At 42.1% G+C, this 15766-nt stretch overlaps 1 protein-coding gene across 3 annotated transcripts in view; it reads left to right on the forward strand.

Moving 5' to 3' along the window:
- The window catches only part of xylb (xylulokinase), a 96000-nt gene extending 89070 nt beyond the window's left edge, over positions 1 to 6930 (forward strand). For all 3 annotated transcript variants that reach the window (XR_001730391.2, XM_003221906.4, XM_062957523.1), the window contains one exon: positions 4982 to 6930. Coding sequence is in view for 2 of the 3 variants with exons in the window: in XM_003221906.4 (XP_003221954.1) it covers positions 4982 to 5047 (66 nt within the window). In the remaining variant the exon portion in view is untranslated. The remainder of the gene's footprint in view (positions 1 to 4981) is intronic.
- Positions 6931 to 15766: the final 8836 nt, after the last annotated feature.

The following is a 15766-nucleotide window of genomic DNA, read 5'->3' on the forward strand; positions in this document are numbered from 1 at the left end:
ATCTGTCAACTGATCATTTAAAAAGTAAAGGTAAAGGTAAAGGTTTCTGCTGTCATGTCTGACTCTGGGGGTTGGTGCTCATCTCTATTTCTAAGCCGAAGAGTCGGTGTTGTCCATAGCCACCTCCAAGGTCATGTGGCCAGCATGACTGCATGGAGCACCGTTACCTTCGCGCCGGAGCGGTACCTATTGATCTACTCACATTGGCATGTTTTCAAACTGCTAGGTTGGCAGAAGCTGGAGCTAACAGCGGGCACTCACTCCGCTCCCCGGATTTGAACCTGGGACCTTTCGGTCTGCAAGTTCAGCAGCTCAGTGCTTTAACACACTTCTCCACTGGGGCTCCATTAAAAAGTACAATTACCTTATATACTCGTGTATAAGCCCTGTTTTTCAGCCCTTTTTAGGGCTGAAAAAAAACCCCTCAGCTTATATTCGAGTGAGGATCCTGGTCAGCTTCTATTCGGGTCGGCTTATACTCGAGTATATAGGTAATCAGAGTCGGACAGATTTATCTTAAATTCCAGTGTTATGTAAATATTCAAAAACATTTAATCTACTGATGCCTCAATTAATGTAATATTATTGAAATTTATTTTTATTTTTGAAATTTACCATTTCCCACCCTCATCTTATACTTGAGTCAATAAGTTTTCCCAGTTTTTTGTGGTAAAATTGGGTGCCTTGGCTTATATTCGAGTTGGCTTATATTCAAATATATATGGTAATAGACCATAATTATTTTAAATATAATTATTTGTAAATATAAAAACACTTATAAAACCTGCACATGCCAAATGTAGCCTGAGAAGATGCATTCCTCCTCCTCTCAGATAAGACAGTGCCTTTCCTTGGTTGCTGCAATATATTCAGACTTCATGTAAAACTAATCATAATAAAATATGATCTTCTTTTGCTTCTGAGCTACCTCTTTGTCTAAATGCAATTCTATGCAAATTTAATTGAAAAGCAATCAATTGATTAAGACCTATGTGATCAATCAAGTAAGGTTTCTTCATGCCAGGTCACAATGGTTCTTGCTATTCTGCCTAACCTTGCTGTTCTTTAATAGAAGCAAGTTCAGGACAAAGAGAGCCAGCTTTTGCAAAACACAGTTTATTTTCTTCTTGCAGCCTACCATATTTTAAGACTCCAAGAATAGTTATATATTTTTTCTTTATCTTATATCTTATATTTACATTAATGGAAGCAGACTCCACCCCAAGAGGTGAATTTTTAGAGAAAATGAATAGAGACAAAGAAAGAAGGATAGGTTTAATTTTCTCTCCATGTTCACATGGGTATAAAACAACAGCCGAGCATCAGTTATTCATGCTAATGGCTGGGAGACTGGTTGCAGCAGATGCTTGAATTTTGCAAATTAGCAAGTTAAGCATTCAAGCCCAATAAAACAGTCAAAAGCACTGTAGCCTTAAATGTAGCCGTTCATTTCTTCTGACACTTTTAATTTAGAGCAATGTGTTCACCACAACGCTTCAGAGCATGCCGGCATATAAAGGTGCTGCGGGATGGCTTCGTTCCTTTATTTTTAGAATAAATATCATCCTCATCGCCACGATCATCACACCGGGAGAGGGCTACAGATCTCGCTCTCCCCGTAGCCTAGCCACTTTTAGCAAGATGAGGCTGTGCTATTAAATCTCAGCTGGCACAAAGCAAGCGGGCTTTATCAGGGCTGCAGATAATCAAAGTGAGAATTAGTGAGGCTTGACTATAGATATTTCAGTAAATAAAAGAGCTATTTTTGCCTGACATATTGATGCCCCTAATACAGCCATAAGTGCTAGTTCAGTCGTTTGCTTGCTCCGACACATACGCTCAAGAAAAACAGTATGCTCTGCTATGATGAAAGAAGGAATAGCAATTCCTAGATGTTGTCGCCTCTTTCCTTCTTTCTTTCTTTCTTTCTTTCTTTCTTTCTTTCTTTCTTTCTTTCTTTCTTTCTTTCTTTTGTTCATTCTCTGAAAACCACGTGAGCCTTCCCATCCTCACAAAGGGCAAGGGGGAAATACCATAAATGTTGATTCCAAGATGCCATTGGTTGTAAGACACAGTAATTTCAGTATCACCAATAGTAAAAAAAGCTTTATTTATACATATACCCTGGGGCCCCTGGTGGCACAGTGTGTTAAAGCGCTGAGCTGCTGAACTTGCGGACCAAAAGGTCCCAGGTTCAAATCCCGGGAGCGGAATGAGCGCCCGCTGTTAGCCCCAACTCCTGCCAACCTAGCAGTTCGAAAACATGCAAATGTGAGTAGATCAATAGGTACCGCTCTGGCGAGAAGGTAACAGCGCTCCATGTAGTCATGCCGGCCACATGACCTTGGAGATGTCTATGGACAATGCTGGCTCTTCGGCTTAGAAATGGAGATGAGAACCAACCCCCAGAGTCGGTCACGATTGGACTTAACGTCAGGGGAAACCTTTACCTTATACATATATAAAGCATCTTTGATTCTAAGATGCACCCGTTTTTAGTGATGTTTACATGGGGGGGGGGGAGTGCATCTTAGAATCGAATAAATAGGGTACCACTGCCTTGCTTTCTAATGTTTGTTGCTACATGAGGATTCACCTATTTCAGTGGTTCCCAACCTTTCTTTGACCAGGAATCACTTGACTAGGGACCACTTGGCCCAGGACCACTTTGACTAGGGACCATTCTCCAGCATTAGTACCAAAAGGGTTACGAATCAATTTTTGGTCAGCTTTACATTCAGTTTGGTTATTTGGGGTGCTCATACAGAAAATTGCATTGGATAGACCACATCAGCTCTAGTTCTGGTGCAGAACATATGCCATCCAGTAGTCGCTATCTGCTCACCCACAGAAAACCATATTTAATTATCTAAAGCTGATGTGGTCTATCCAATACAATTTTCTGAATCAGCACTCCAAATAACCCCAGGAACAAGCCTAAAAATGAAGACACCAAGGCATCCCCACTTCCAGGCACCACATGGAACTCTGTATTGGCTTGATATTAACATTGAAATATGGCAATTAAAAGCAAACAAAGACAAACTTAATGTTTTATTATAAAAATGAGAGAAGCTTCCCACAAGGATGGTAAAACATCAAACATCCGGGTGTTCCCTTGGCAACGTCCTTGCAGACAGCCAATTCTCTCACACCAGAAGCGACTTGCAGTTTCTCAAGTCTCTCCTGACACAAACAAATTTATAAAAACAGTTTTTTTAATTTTTATTTAAAGTATTATTTGTTCTAATTTTTGTTGATTGCTTGAAAGTGCTGATTGCTTGAGTTCCAGTTGACAGGGAGACTATTGTAGAAGTTTACAAACTACAACACTAAGTAGGCGAAAAAGGTTCTCAAGCCTCATTGCTTTAGAGCAATGCCTCCCAATCTGTGCTCCACTTCTGCTCCTGGAAAATAAATAAAAATGGAATGAAATTTTTAAAAAGGAACAAAAAGTAGAATCAAAATAAGGAAACCAGAAGTTACATTCTGAATGGAAAATTGCCAAGTTGAATTTCACGCCTCCTCTAGCAGAGGACACTTGGTCATTCTGTAGCCACTAGCTCCAAAATTATTCTTGCTAGAGATGGACAGAGGAGGCTGTAAATTGGTACACTTCAAAGTTTTTAAAATACAGTTTTATTGCATGGACATTGTGCAGTTGTTTACATATCTTTTTACATTCCCTTATCTACCCCTTCGTCTTCCCCTCTTAACACTACTCCTCAACACCATTAACTTGTAAGACATAGGGAAAGCCTAATGGGCTCTGCCATAGAAACTGATTCTAAAAAGGGCTCCGTGAGTCAAAAAGTTTGAGAACCACTGCTTTAGAGTGTGAGGAAGTGAAGAGGAGACCCTCTCCCTCAAAAGGTCAACCACATCCTACTGATCAGTTTTCCAAGTCCATGCCGAGCTAGAAATTCTCTGTGACTTTACGACTGTTGCCTGCTGCAGGAATCCTTATCAGTGGCAAACTACCACGATCTCCATAGAAACCATTAAGAGTCCATCATTAAAATATAGCTGTAAAAGAGCCGCTGAAATAAAGCTGCAGAAAGCATTTTATAACCCCTTTTAATTTATAAAATACATCCTTCTCATGTCATCTCTGCTTAAGCTTTGTAGGTCTCTGTTTTACAGCAAGGGAAAGGACAGCTTAGCAGAGGGCATCTAAGCAAACCTAGCATTGAACTGATATTTAACCTTGAGTCTTCACTTGATCTGCCCATTTAAAAACCCCAACCCACCACTCCTAACTGGTAGGACATGCTGGCAGTAGTCAAAATATCTGGAAAAGGCGATAGATTAGAGACAACTGCTTAGAGAAAGTCAGCTGTATAACCCATGTAACTAACATAGAACTCTTTTCACAGTAATACTATAGAAGCTATAGAAAGTGTGTAGAGTGGTTGAATGGTCCTATGTGGGTGGATGACTGGATGGAAAGCATCATTCAAACGCTGAACTCCGTAAGTGTTGCAGATAGCAATTAAATGACAAGGCGTCTTCTTCTACAAACAAAAGTCGAGATCCATCTATACGAGAATAATAAGTTGCGCAAGCAGCACTCAGACGTTGATGCAATTCCTTTGTCGGGTGCTGTCTCAACTGCCTTTCCACCGACAAATAATAGTTCTTTCCGTATACAGCTCTGCATGCAGCCAAGGTCTTGGTTGGCGATGGATGGATGACTAAGCGAGTTCTTGATGGTGCTGCAACTTCTTGAGCAGTCCTTGTTACAGTGTTGAATCTATTCGCCATAAAGTAATCTTATATATTATTTTACTCCCATCTATTGCTTGCATAAAAGTGTGATATCTCTGATTAGAAGGGAAGGACATGTGTCTAGGGTCCTAGAGTGCAGCCTGTGGAGGTCCAGAATCCATATGTAAAACTACACATTTGACCATGTAAGAATATAAGCGATGTTAGGTGAGGTACATTGACCTCCAAATTGAATCCTTCTTTTCTGCCTTAGATCTACCAGCCTTTGCTTAAAAGATACATGGACCTTGAGGAGCAAGTGCTGAAGTCATCAAAGTGACATCACAAGAGAGAGCTGGGAATCAAGCCGTCGCCTTAAATGAAAAGGAAACAGGAGATCAGAAGAAACTGTGCCTGTAATTGTATAAAACATTCCTTCATTTTGTACTTGAAAGAGAAAAATAGTGATTTGATTTTATCTAAAAGCTGGACCGTAAATGTGGGTAACATTTGATCTCTTTGTCATTGGCTGTCATGACTGGTGTTGTAAAATCCTTACATCATTCTTACCTTTTCGTGCCCCCTCTTTCATGCTAGCAGCCAAGTGCTGGACAGGAGCAAAGGACTCACAATGCATTCAGGTTGGTGCAGTTGCTGGAAGTTGCATATCAGCCCACTAAGCTGAATCAATCCCATGCTGTGTCCTGTTGAGGGCTACTTTTCTAGTTCTAGAAAAAGAGTATCTGTTGAAGGTTTCCATAGTCTGCAATACATGGTGAGTGGCACTTGACATGGGAAGTCACTGGTTATGGCAGTCTGTTTTGTACCCTCTTGCCTGCTATGCAATCCAGTATCTTGACAGTGGAAAAACTGGGCAAGAGTTAAATCAAAGAAGTGCACACACCACCTTTCCCAGTATCATTTTGCTCCCTGTTGCTTCCCCAGGAGGGTCCCGTCTTTGTGTGTTGCTTTACAGTACTGGAAATCTTCCTTTGCAAATGCACATAATGATCCCACCTGTTAACTCCCAGCCACTTAAATAAGAGGAGGAAGAAATAGTGATGTCAACATCCTTCCTCCTTCGGATGCAAGGGCCACAGCCATGTTACTTGTTTGCCCCTCTTCCTCCTTCCATAGCAGTGGAGCATGGGACAGGCAGCTTCTGGCTTCCTCTTTCTATACTGTAAATGATGCCTGCTGAATATCTCCCTTTTTAAGACAGATCCAGATTAGGATTTTATCACATCATCCATCCTGATAGCTATGAGAACTGTGCAAGTATGTTGTTAACTATGGGATTGACTCCCCAGTTCATTCTCTGGCCTGTTACCAGCCTTGAATTGCCAAGTTGGTATCAAACTATCTAGCAGGGCCCTGCTAAACACCTTTTTTAATGCTGCTGCACTAGCGCCCTGAAACACCTTTTCACCACAAACCACACCCTGTCCAGGTAATCCAGTAAGTAGATTTTTATTTTAAAAAGTATATATATAAAATAAGCAAATTCAAAGAAGAGAATCAAAGTTCAAAAGGTTATTTCCAAGATAGCCGAGAGTCCAAAATCCTTTCAAATACAGTCTCCAGAATCTATCCACCAATATATCCATACACAAGATAGCATGAATCCAAGGCAGGCAACTTATGCCACACAGGAACTAGAAGCGAGAACAACTTAGAACTTGAATACATGAATTCCAAGAACACAGGACCAAAACCATGCTTTGCTCTCACAAAGCATTGTATGAGCAGGAACAATCTTAAAAGGCCTCAATCCTTCCCATAACATCATTTCTCACACACTTGCTTTTCCTCTCCTTATCTCTAATTCTCTGAAAAAAGTGAGACTGCCTTTATTGCATGCCCTGTCTCCGCAATTCCAAGCACCTTGACCTAGACAAACATTAATTTCCCATATTTCTCTCAGCCTGCACTTCTGGCAGATTCTCATGAGAACTGATATCGCTTTCTCCAGTCTCGTGGGAACTGCCAAGAGTTTCCAAAACAACTCTCTCCAGGCTACTTCTATCCTTTTCTGGGCCCTCTGAATCTATCCCAGCATCCCTTTCCTCACTTTCTGAGCCCTCAGAATCTTACCAGGCTATAACAAATGTCACTAAACAGTTCTGAACGTTTGGCCATACTCACTGCACCTGAGTGTCAAAAATCTGTTTAACTGAAGATGCCAGAAATTGATCCTGCAAAATAAATATTTTCTGTTCCATAGCTCATTTGCCTTTGACTATGATATGTGGAGCTTTGTCATATTAAAGGTCAAACTAGTGACCCTTCTAGCCTGGTGTCATCCACTGTGTCTCCTGGTCTGAGAAGCCCTCTTTTCGAACTTGCGATGGAATTAAGAAATTTCCACTTATCTGAGAATCATTTGGACAAAGAAAAAAAAGAATATCCATGAGGTGATGGACAAAGAACCACACTCTCTTCCTCAGAGCTCTGAAAGAGCCTTTGATCAGTGGGACATTTTAATGAGGGTATTTTGCCCCTTCGTCTCTTGCCTGTTTCTCCCTCCTCTCTCCCAGTTCTAGTTTTCTGGATTTTAAATACAAAACATCGACTTAAGACAGCCCACAGCTGCAGCTGCTCCCTTTTAACATGATGGTCCCTGAGACCTACCTCTAATCCATCTGCAAAACGTTTATTGATTCTCCAATAAGCTTGACACAATGAAAAATTATTTTCTTTGCTGCCTAAAGCCCTTTATCATGGAAATGGAAACAAACCAGTTGGCGCTTTCTGAAGGGATTTGCTTTCAAAGTGCCGACAAACTGAAGCTACAGACCCACTGTTCATACTTTAAAAGATGCCATTGATCCAGCATCACCTAATTTGATCTCTGCTGAATCCTCTTTGGTTTAACTATTTTTGGTGTGTATGTGAGAGAGAAGGGGGAGGAACAAGCACAGAAGAGTTTTTAAAAGCCATGTTGTTGCAAAATCCAACTCTGAAGATGTGGTTTGAAACCAATATCAGATATGAGGATGGGTGAGTTTTCAGAAACACCTTGATCTATTACCAGTTTCCTATGTTTCTGGTAAGTATTCTTCTTCTTCATGGTCTCTGTGACACAAACAAATGGCTTTTCCTTCGCAGTGCATCATTCGTAACCTTCTTTGGTGTAGGATATTTCCAAAGAATGTTTCCTTACACTAGGAATTTTTCTTCTCTGGATTTTCCATAGTAGGAAAAAAGAAGAAATTGTGAGAAAAGACAATGGATGATTACAAGTGGAGATTCATTATGTAATGTCCCTTAAAATTCATTGAATGAGGTACCCCATGATAAAATCTCAATATGGAATTGTACCAAAAAATATCCATTACTGGGCTGCACCAGTAAGAGTACAGTGTCTAGATCAGCCATGAGCAAACTATGGCCCTCCAGGTGTTTTGGACTTCAACTTCCACAATTCCTAACAGCCGGCAGGCTGTTAGGAATTGTGGAAGTTGAAGTCCAAAACACCTGGAGGGCCAACGTTTGCACATAGTTGGTCTAGATTGAGGGAAGCAATAATTCCAATATATTCTACCTCACCTGGAATAACACTGTATTCAGTTTAGAGCACCGCAGTTCAAGAAGGACAAGGTAAGAAGGTGTCCAGAGAAGAGTCATCAAAATGATCAAAGGTTTGGGGACCAAGCCCTATGAGGAATGGCTTAGGGAACTGGGTAGGTTTAGCTTGGAGAACAGTCGTGTTTAAATATTTGAAGGAATGTCACATTGCTGCTCAAGAGACTAGGACACAATGGAGCAATAGACTCAGATTGCAGGAAAAGAGATTCCACTTAAGCATAATGAGAAACCTCTTGACAGTAAGAGCTGTTCAACAGTGGAATATGCTGCCTTGGAGTCTGGGGGAATCCTCTTTGGAATTCTTAAATTGAGGCTGGATGGCTATCTGTCCGGAATGCTTTGACTTTGATTTCCTGGATGGCATGGGACTGCACTGGATGGCTTTTGTGGTCTCTACGATTCCCGAGTCTCTTGGGTCAAATCTTATTTGCCAGGTAAGTAGTAGGCATGTCTCCTACAGTCTTTTGTATTCTGCTCGCTTACAACTTCACACATTTTCCAGGCCTTTCAGCTCCACTTTCTTTTTCCTCTCTCCACCTCCATGGATTCTGCACAGTTGGATTGTGTGCACTGATGTTTGTGTGTTGATGCTAAGCCTTATCTTCCCCAACCTTCCCCTCCCAATCCATAAAGAGATATGTTTCTACCTGCCCCGAGCCTACCTAACATGTCAAAAAATGCTTTGCTCAAAGTCACCTTAATACACATCTACAGAAATGTCCTGAAGATACAGGGTAGACTTTTGACCTCTGTCTGTGCATGGTGAGCCCTTGTGCAGGCTTTGTTCCTTGATTTAGTTGGCACCCGAGTTGTGCCTGCAAGCTTCTCTTCTGTGGTTAGGTCAAGTGAGACTCCTTTGTGTAGTCACATCCCAGAAGCGTCTTTACTGTTGTTCAGAGGAAGGGAAAGCATGGATTATTTTATACATCCTCTGGCATTTGGTTACAACACAAAATTTAGCAGGGGGATTGTGTCTACTCCCAGTTCCCATTAAAGCCGGAACTGTAGGTAAGCTCCATTTTATCTGTACCAGCAGTGTAAACAATGCATTCGTAATACATACATGGGGAAAGAGCAGAAGCCATCTCACTTGTTTAGTTTTAAAATGCTTCAATGAATTATTTTTATTACATTTTTGCCTCCACTCTTATGTTAATGAGGCCTCTGGCATCAAATGATTTTAATATCCTACTATCATGATAAAAAAAAACTGCAGACTTGAGTCTTATTTTTGCACCTCCTGAAAATTCCCTGGTGACGCAAGTATCCAAACCAACAATGTATGTGTATACATTTCTGTTATCTATAAGGGTAACCAGTGGTTTGAGTGTTGAACTATGACTCCGGAGACCAGGATTCAGATCCCCACTTGGTCCTGGAAGCACACCTGGGACAAATCACATTCTCTCAACCTCAGAGGAAGGCACAGGTAAATCCTTTCTGAATAAATCATGCCAGGAAAACCCAGTGTTAGCTTTGTCTGAAGGTTAATATCTTGAATGCACAGATAAGTATGATATGGAAAGTTTACAGCAAGAATGGAATAGAGGATTGAAATATCCAATGGTGATGAATGTGTGGTTAACACAGTTATTGCATCCCATGCCTTTTCCTTCTTGCCACCACTACATACACTGTTGTGGTTACTCATTTCTCTGACATAGCATAACAACTCAATTCTGATCAAAGAGGGTTTGGAACAAAGGTGTTCGGTCTATCCTTGATGTAAATTGTAGACTCCTAAGTGCTAATTTCCCCACCAGATAAAACTTCTATGTCTTTTAAAAGCTATGTAAAGTGATATGAGGTCAAACTAATTCTCCAGTGTCTCATTTTTTGTTCCCAAAATATACAATGTTGGCTACGTTGTGCAATAATCCTAGCTTAAGTTTGTGGAAATGATTGTGTTGATCAAAAGTGCAATAATAAAACTGCTATTAACTCCTTGCCAGAAAACTAAAGCGGAGGAATAATACTGACTGCTGGTTTAAGGTGGCACGTCTCTTTGATTCCCTGAGCCGTCCAGCTCTTCTGCCCATCTAGTCAAGAGTTCATTTGACAATCCAGAAGAGTTTCGTTCCCTCCAGCACTCGCTTAAATTTTTAACAGATGGCCTGTAATAAGTAAATTGAAAAGTGCAAATAAGGTTAAAACAATTTTTCGTTATTGAATATCATTAACTTCAAGGCTGCCCACTTTAAAATGCTAATTAAGCCTCGCTTTCCCTTTCACGGGGTCCTAGCGAAGACAAATGGCTTTTGAGTAAATTAATCTTGTTTGCAAAGGACTGGCCCAGGAGGAAAATCTGATGAATAGATCGCCATCCCTCCCACCAAGGTTATGAAACACATTTTTGAATTTTTCTACAGTCCCTACCTTGTCTTGGGCTAATTAATTTCTTTCCTAAATCTCTAAAGCGGGTCAACAAGAGCCTTGCGGAGTGAGCCACACAGGTTAAATAGTAAAATATACCCCTTGCTTGTCCCTTGGTCTTGAACTTTGGTAACAACACCAGGCCAGAAATTATGTTGCCCGCTAATCCAAGGCAGTATTGGAGTCTGTTTTGCGCCGTCTTCATGAACATTTCTATCCAATAAAGTTGCTTATGAATCCTAGCTTCAGACCATCTTTTTAATGAAAGTGTCAGCTAGAAAATAATCTGAAAAGGCATCAACGTATTGGCCCACATGAAGAGGTTAAGAATGTGAAAGGTCCAATTATGTGGAAGAGACGGTCCTGATTAATCCTCGTCCTTCCCACTTTTTCAGGTACTTTAAAAATGTCCTGGTTTTTACCTCTTTCCACGTTCCCCCTTTTGTCTTCAACTTACTTACATTGGTGCAATCTGGGTTTATGGTGCAAAAGTAGAGACGGCTTTGGTCGCCTTGGTGGATGACCTCCGCAGGGAACTGGACAGGGGGAGTGTGACCCTGTTGGTTCTCCTGGATATCTCAGCGGCTTTCGATACCATCGACCATGGTATCCTTCTGGGACGACTCTCTGGGATGGGGCTGGGTGGCACGGTTCTGCAGTGGCTCCGGTCCTTCCTGGAGGGTCGTTCCCAGATGGTGAAGCTGGGGGACACCTGCTCGGACCCCTGGCCATTGACCTGTGGGGTTCCGCAGGGGTCTATCTTATCCCCCATGCTTTTTAACATCTACATGAAACCACTGGGAGAGGTCATCCGGAGTTTTGGAGGGCGTTGCCATCTCTACGCAGATGACACGCAAATCCACTACTCGTTCCCATCTGACTCCAAGGAAGCCCCTCGGATGCTGAACCAGTGCCTGGCCGCTGTGGCGGACTGGATGAGGAGGAACAAGCTGAGAATCAATCCCGACAAGACAGAGGCCCTCCTGGTCAGTTGTGCATCGGATCGGGGCATTGGGTGGCAACCTGTGCTGGACGGGGTCGCACTCCCCCTGAAATCACAGGTCCGCAGTTTGGGGGTCCTCCTGGATTCAATGTTGATGCTTGAGGCGCAGGTGTCGGCGGTGGCCGGGAGGGCCTTTGCACAACTCAAACTTGTGCGCCAACTGCGACCATACCTCGTGAAGTCTGACTTGACCACGGTGGTCCATGCCTTAGTTACCTCTAGACGGGACTACTGTAATGCGCTCTACGTGGGGCTTCCCTTGAAGACGGCCCGGAAATTACAATTGGTCCAACGCTCGGCTGCCAGATTAATAACGGGGGCAAGTTACAGGGAGAGATCCACTCCCTTGTTTAAGGAGCTCCACTGGCTGCCGTTCATCTTCCGGTCCCAATTCAAGGTGCAGACTATCACCTATAAAACCCTAAACGGTTTGGGACCCACCTACCTCCATGACCGTATCTCCCTCCATAAACCTGCCCGATCTTTACGATCATCCGGGGAGGCCCTTTTATCACCACTGTCTATATCCCAGGCCCGCCTTGTAGTACAAGGGAGAGGGCCTTTTCTGCTGTGGCCCCCCGACTATGGAACTCACTGCCTACCGAAATCAGGCAAGCTCCCACTTTGTTAGCTTTTAGGAAAGACCTGAAAACATGGCTCTTCCGCTGTGCTTTCGGTGAGTAACTTCTGTTATATATTTCTGTGTCACTCCCCCCCGAACATTTATCCTCTAAACTGCCCCACTCTCATATGTCCCTGTCCACATTGGAGTACCCCTCTGTCCCTCTCACTCCGGGTTTTATCTTTGTGTTCATGCGGCCTGCTCTTGTTTTACTGTTTCTTGATTTCTTGATGTGATGTCTATTACTATCTATTGTATTACTTTTAATTATGTTATGATATGCTGTTTTATATTTTATTATATTGTATTGCTTTGGGCATGGCCCCATGTTAGCCGCCCCGAGTCCCCGCTGGGGAGATGGTGGCGGGGTATAAATAAAGTTTTTTTATTATTATTATTATTATTATTATTATTATTATTATTATTATTATTATTAGTTAGTGCTTGTCAGGATCCTATGATTAGGATCTGCCATATTGTTAGAGTATATTTTTAGTTCATGCTTGACATTTAGATTGTAGATTGTAGGGTGCCATAAAGGTAAAGGTTCTCCCCTGACATTAAGTCTAGTCATGCCCGACTCTGGGGGTTGGCACTCATTTCAATTTCTAAGCCGAAGAGCCAGCGTTGTCCGTAGACACCTCCAAGGTCATGTGGCCGGCATGACTGCATGGAGCACCATTACCTTCCTGCCGGAGCGGAACCTATTGATCTACTCACATTTGTATGTTTTCAAACTGCTAGGTTAGCAGAGCTCACCCCGCTCCCTGGATTCAAACCGCCAACCTTTCAGTCAGCAAGTTCAGCAGCTCAGCGGTTTAATCCGCTGCACCACTGGGGTTGCCATAGTGTTCAAGTTATACACTTGTATTGGAATATAATCCTTTGCTGTGTATTGTAGACATCTGTGCATATAGCTACCTTGCCATAGTGCTCATCAATAGTTGTACTGTTGTGTGCTTTTAGCATAGGTGTAGGAGCCACCGGTGGCGGAATGGGTTAAACCCTTGTGCCAGCAGGACTGTTGACCAACAGGTTGGAGTTACGAATCCAGGGAGAGTAGGGTGAGCTCCCTCTGTCGGCTCCAGCTCCCCATGTGGGGACATGAGAGAAACCTCACACAAGGGTGGCATCCCCTGGACAACATCCTTGCAAACAGCCAGTTCTCTCACACCAGAAGCAACTTGTAGTTTCTTAAGTCGCTCCTGACACAAAAAGAGCATAGGTGTAAATTGTTAATGCGAATGTGTGTATATTTTAAAAGCTACTATCAGACACTAATTGCCAGTAAAGGCCAGTACAGCATATCTCATTAGCTAGGCACCTGCAGATAACAGGACAGAGTGAGTTGCAGATATATTTTGAGAAGTTTGCTGCCTAAAGTCTTTCCCTTGTGAAAGATGGAAATGTGGTAATAAGACAATGTTTTAATTGCTTGTCCAATGAAGAAAAACACCGTGAAGAGTGTAATAGACTAAACTTTTGGACGAATGGGAATAATGCTTGTAAAATGTTCAAATGTACAACCTATATGTGTCATATTGGAATCAAGGCTTTTTGGTACCATTATGATGAATCAGATGACCCTCAGCAACTCTCAAGCAAGCCATAAAGGCTTACTCTGATAGTGGAGAGTGCCTCTGATATTGGGAAATCACTCATCAGAAGAAGGAAGACAATGAGATACTGAAGTCATTCATAATGGAACAGCAGTAGGACAATGTTCTGAAACGGTAATACAATCGGGCACGGGAACAGGCAAGCAACCTCCCTTAATCAATATTATGTCATGTGCACTTTGAGCCACATTATGCACACCACTAGCAGGATGGGGAACTTCAGCGTGTATTTGATGCTTCTGAGTCAGAAAACAAGATTCAGACAACTGGAATGGAATGGAAACAGAGGGGCTGCTTGTGGATAAATGGAGCATCTGAACATGAAGATCTATACAATTTGCTCCTCTAAATTGTAAAAGTCTCATTACATTATGCCATCACAGCAGCTTGATTGTCATTTTAATGGCTGTGTCTTCATCCTGCATAATCCTAGGATTTCTAGTTTGGTGAGATATGAGAATTCCCTACAAACCATACACTACATTTTATGCTATGATACCTTCACTATATTTTCACATTGCACTTTGCAATGCGGAGTAAGAATCAGGAACAAAAGTATACCTGCTCCAAGGGTGGCATAACCACAGGCTGTTCCATAGCTAGCAAAAGAAAATATATTGATTGGTTTTCGTTAAAAGCAGCTCCTTTAACAGTCAGTTTCTTTCTTTTATTTGTCTTTTTCTTGTGTGAATTTGTCCAGAAGGAGTATGAGAGAATCTTGTTTTCATTTTGCTCGACTTGTCAGGGCATCTCATGTATTGGTTATCCCTGGTTCTTGTGCTCCTTGATAATGTTCTGTGCTATGGACATCTTGGCATCAAAATGATTTGTTGACAGCCTGCTGAGGAAGCAAAGTATAAAGGGTTAGAGGCCTCCCTCCATGAGTACCATCTACACTGTGGAATTACTCCAGTTTGTCACCGCTTTAAATGCCTTAGGTCAGTGATATGGGATTTGTCGTTTGGTGAGGCACTAGTACGCATTGGCAGAGAACGTGGCATCAATTCTACAGTGTCAGGCATTGGCAGACTTTGGCCGTTCAGGTGTTTTGGACTTCAACTCCCACAATTCCTAACAGCCAGTAGGCTGTTAGGAATTGTGGGAGTTGAAGTCCAAAACACCTGAACGGCCAAAGTCTGCCAATGCCCAGTGTAGATGCACCATAAGTCAAAGTTCTGGTCTAGATCAGGTTCATGGTGCTCATCTTACTTATTTCTGGAGATGACAATTCCAAGAATGTCCTAGAAAACAAAAATGCCCAAGCTCTCATTAAAGGTAATAGTGTAATTGAGTCCAGCAAAACTAGAGCCGTCAATCAATACTATCTGGGTCATTTTTCATTAGGGATGGAAATATGCCTTGGCTTGCCCATAACCACGGTCTTTTTAGGTCATTGGGAGATGAAGGTGGAGCCATTCGTTCCTGTCAAGAGGACTCTGTCACTTTTAATGGTCTTTATCTGGTCCCTTGTGGAAGTGTGTCCACATCACCAGTTGACCATGCAATTCGCAATGACAAGCAAGATTTGCTTAAGAACCCTTTTAAAGGTCACAAATGGGTAACGTTGCTGATCCACACAGAAAAAAAGAAGTGCGCTGTCTGATCAGTTTGCTTTTGGCTCTGACAAAAATCTGTGTGCCTTTTAGTTACTTTAGGATTAATTGCTGCCAAAGAAGGTCATTTGATCAAAAGAAGGTTTCCAAGATCTTTGGTTTAGGGGATGATTTTGGAAGTTGTTTCATCAGTTTATTTTTAATATGAGGAAACCGAGCTTGCTTCTAACTGGGTTTCTTATAGTAAACACAATGGAGATATTTATTGATGATAGGTTTATACTAAACCAATGGTTCCCAA

The sequence above is a fragment of the Anolis carolinensis genome, chromosome 6 (genome assembly GCF_035594765.1).
Source record: "Anolis carolinensis isolate JA03-04 chromosome 6, rAnoCar3.1.pri, whole genome shotgun sequence".
NCBI lineage: Eukaryota > Metazoa > Chordata > Lepidosauria > Squamata > Dactyloidae > Anolis > Anolis carolinensis.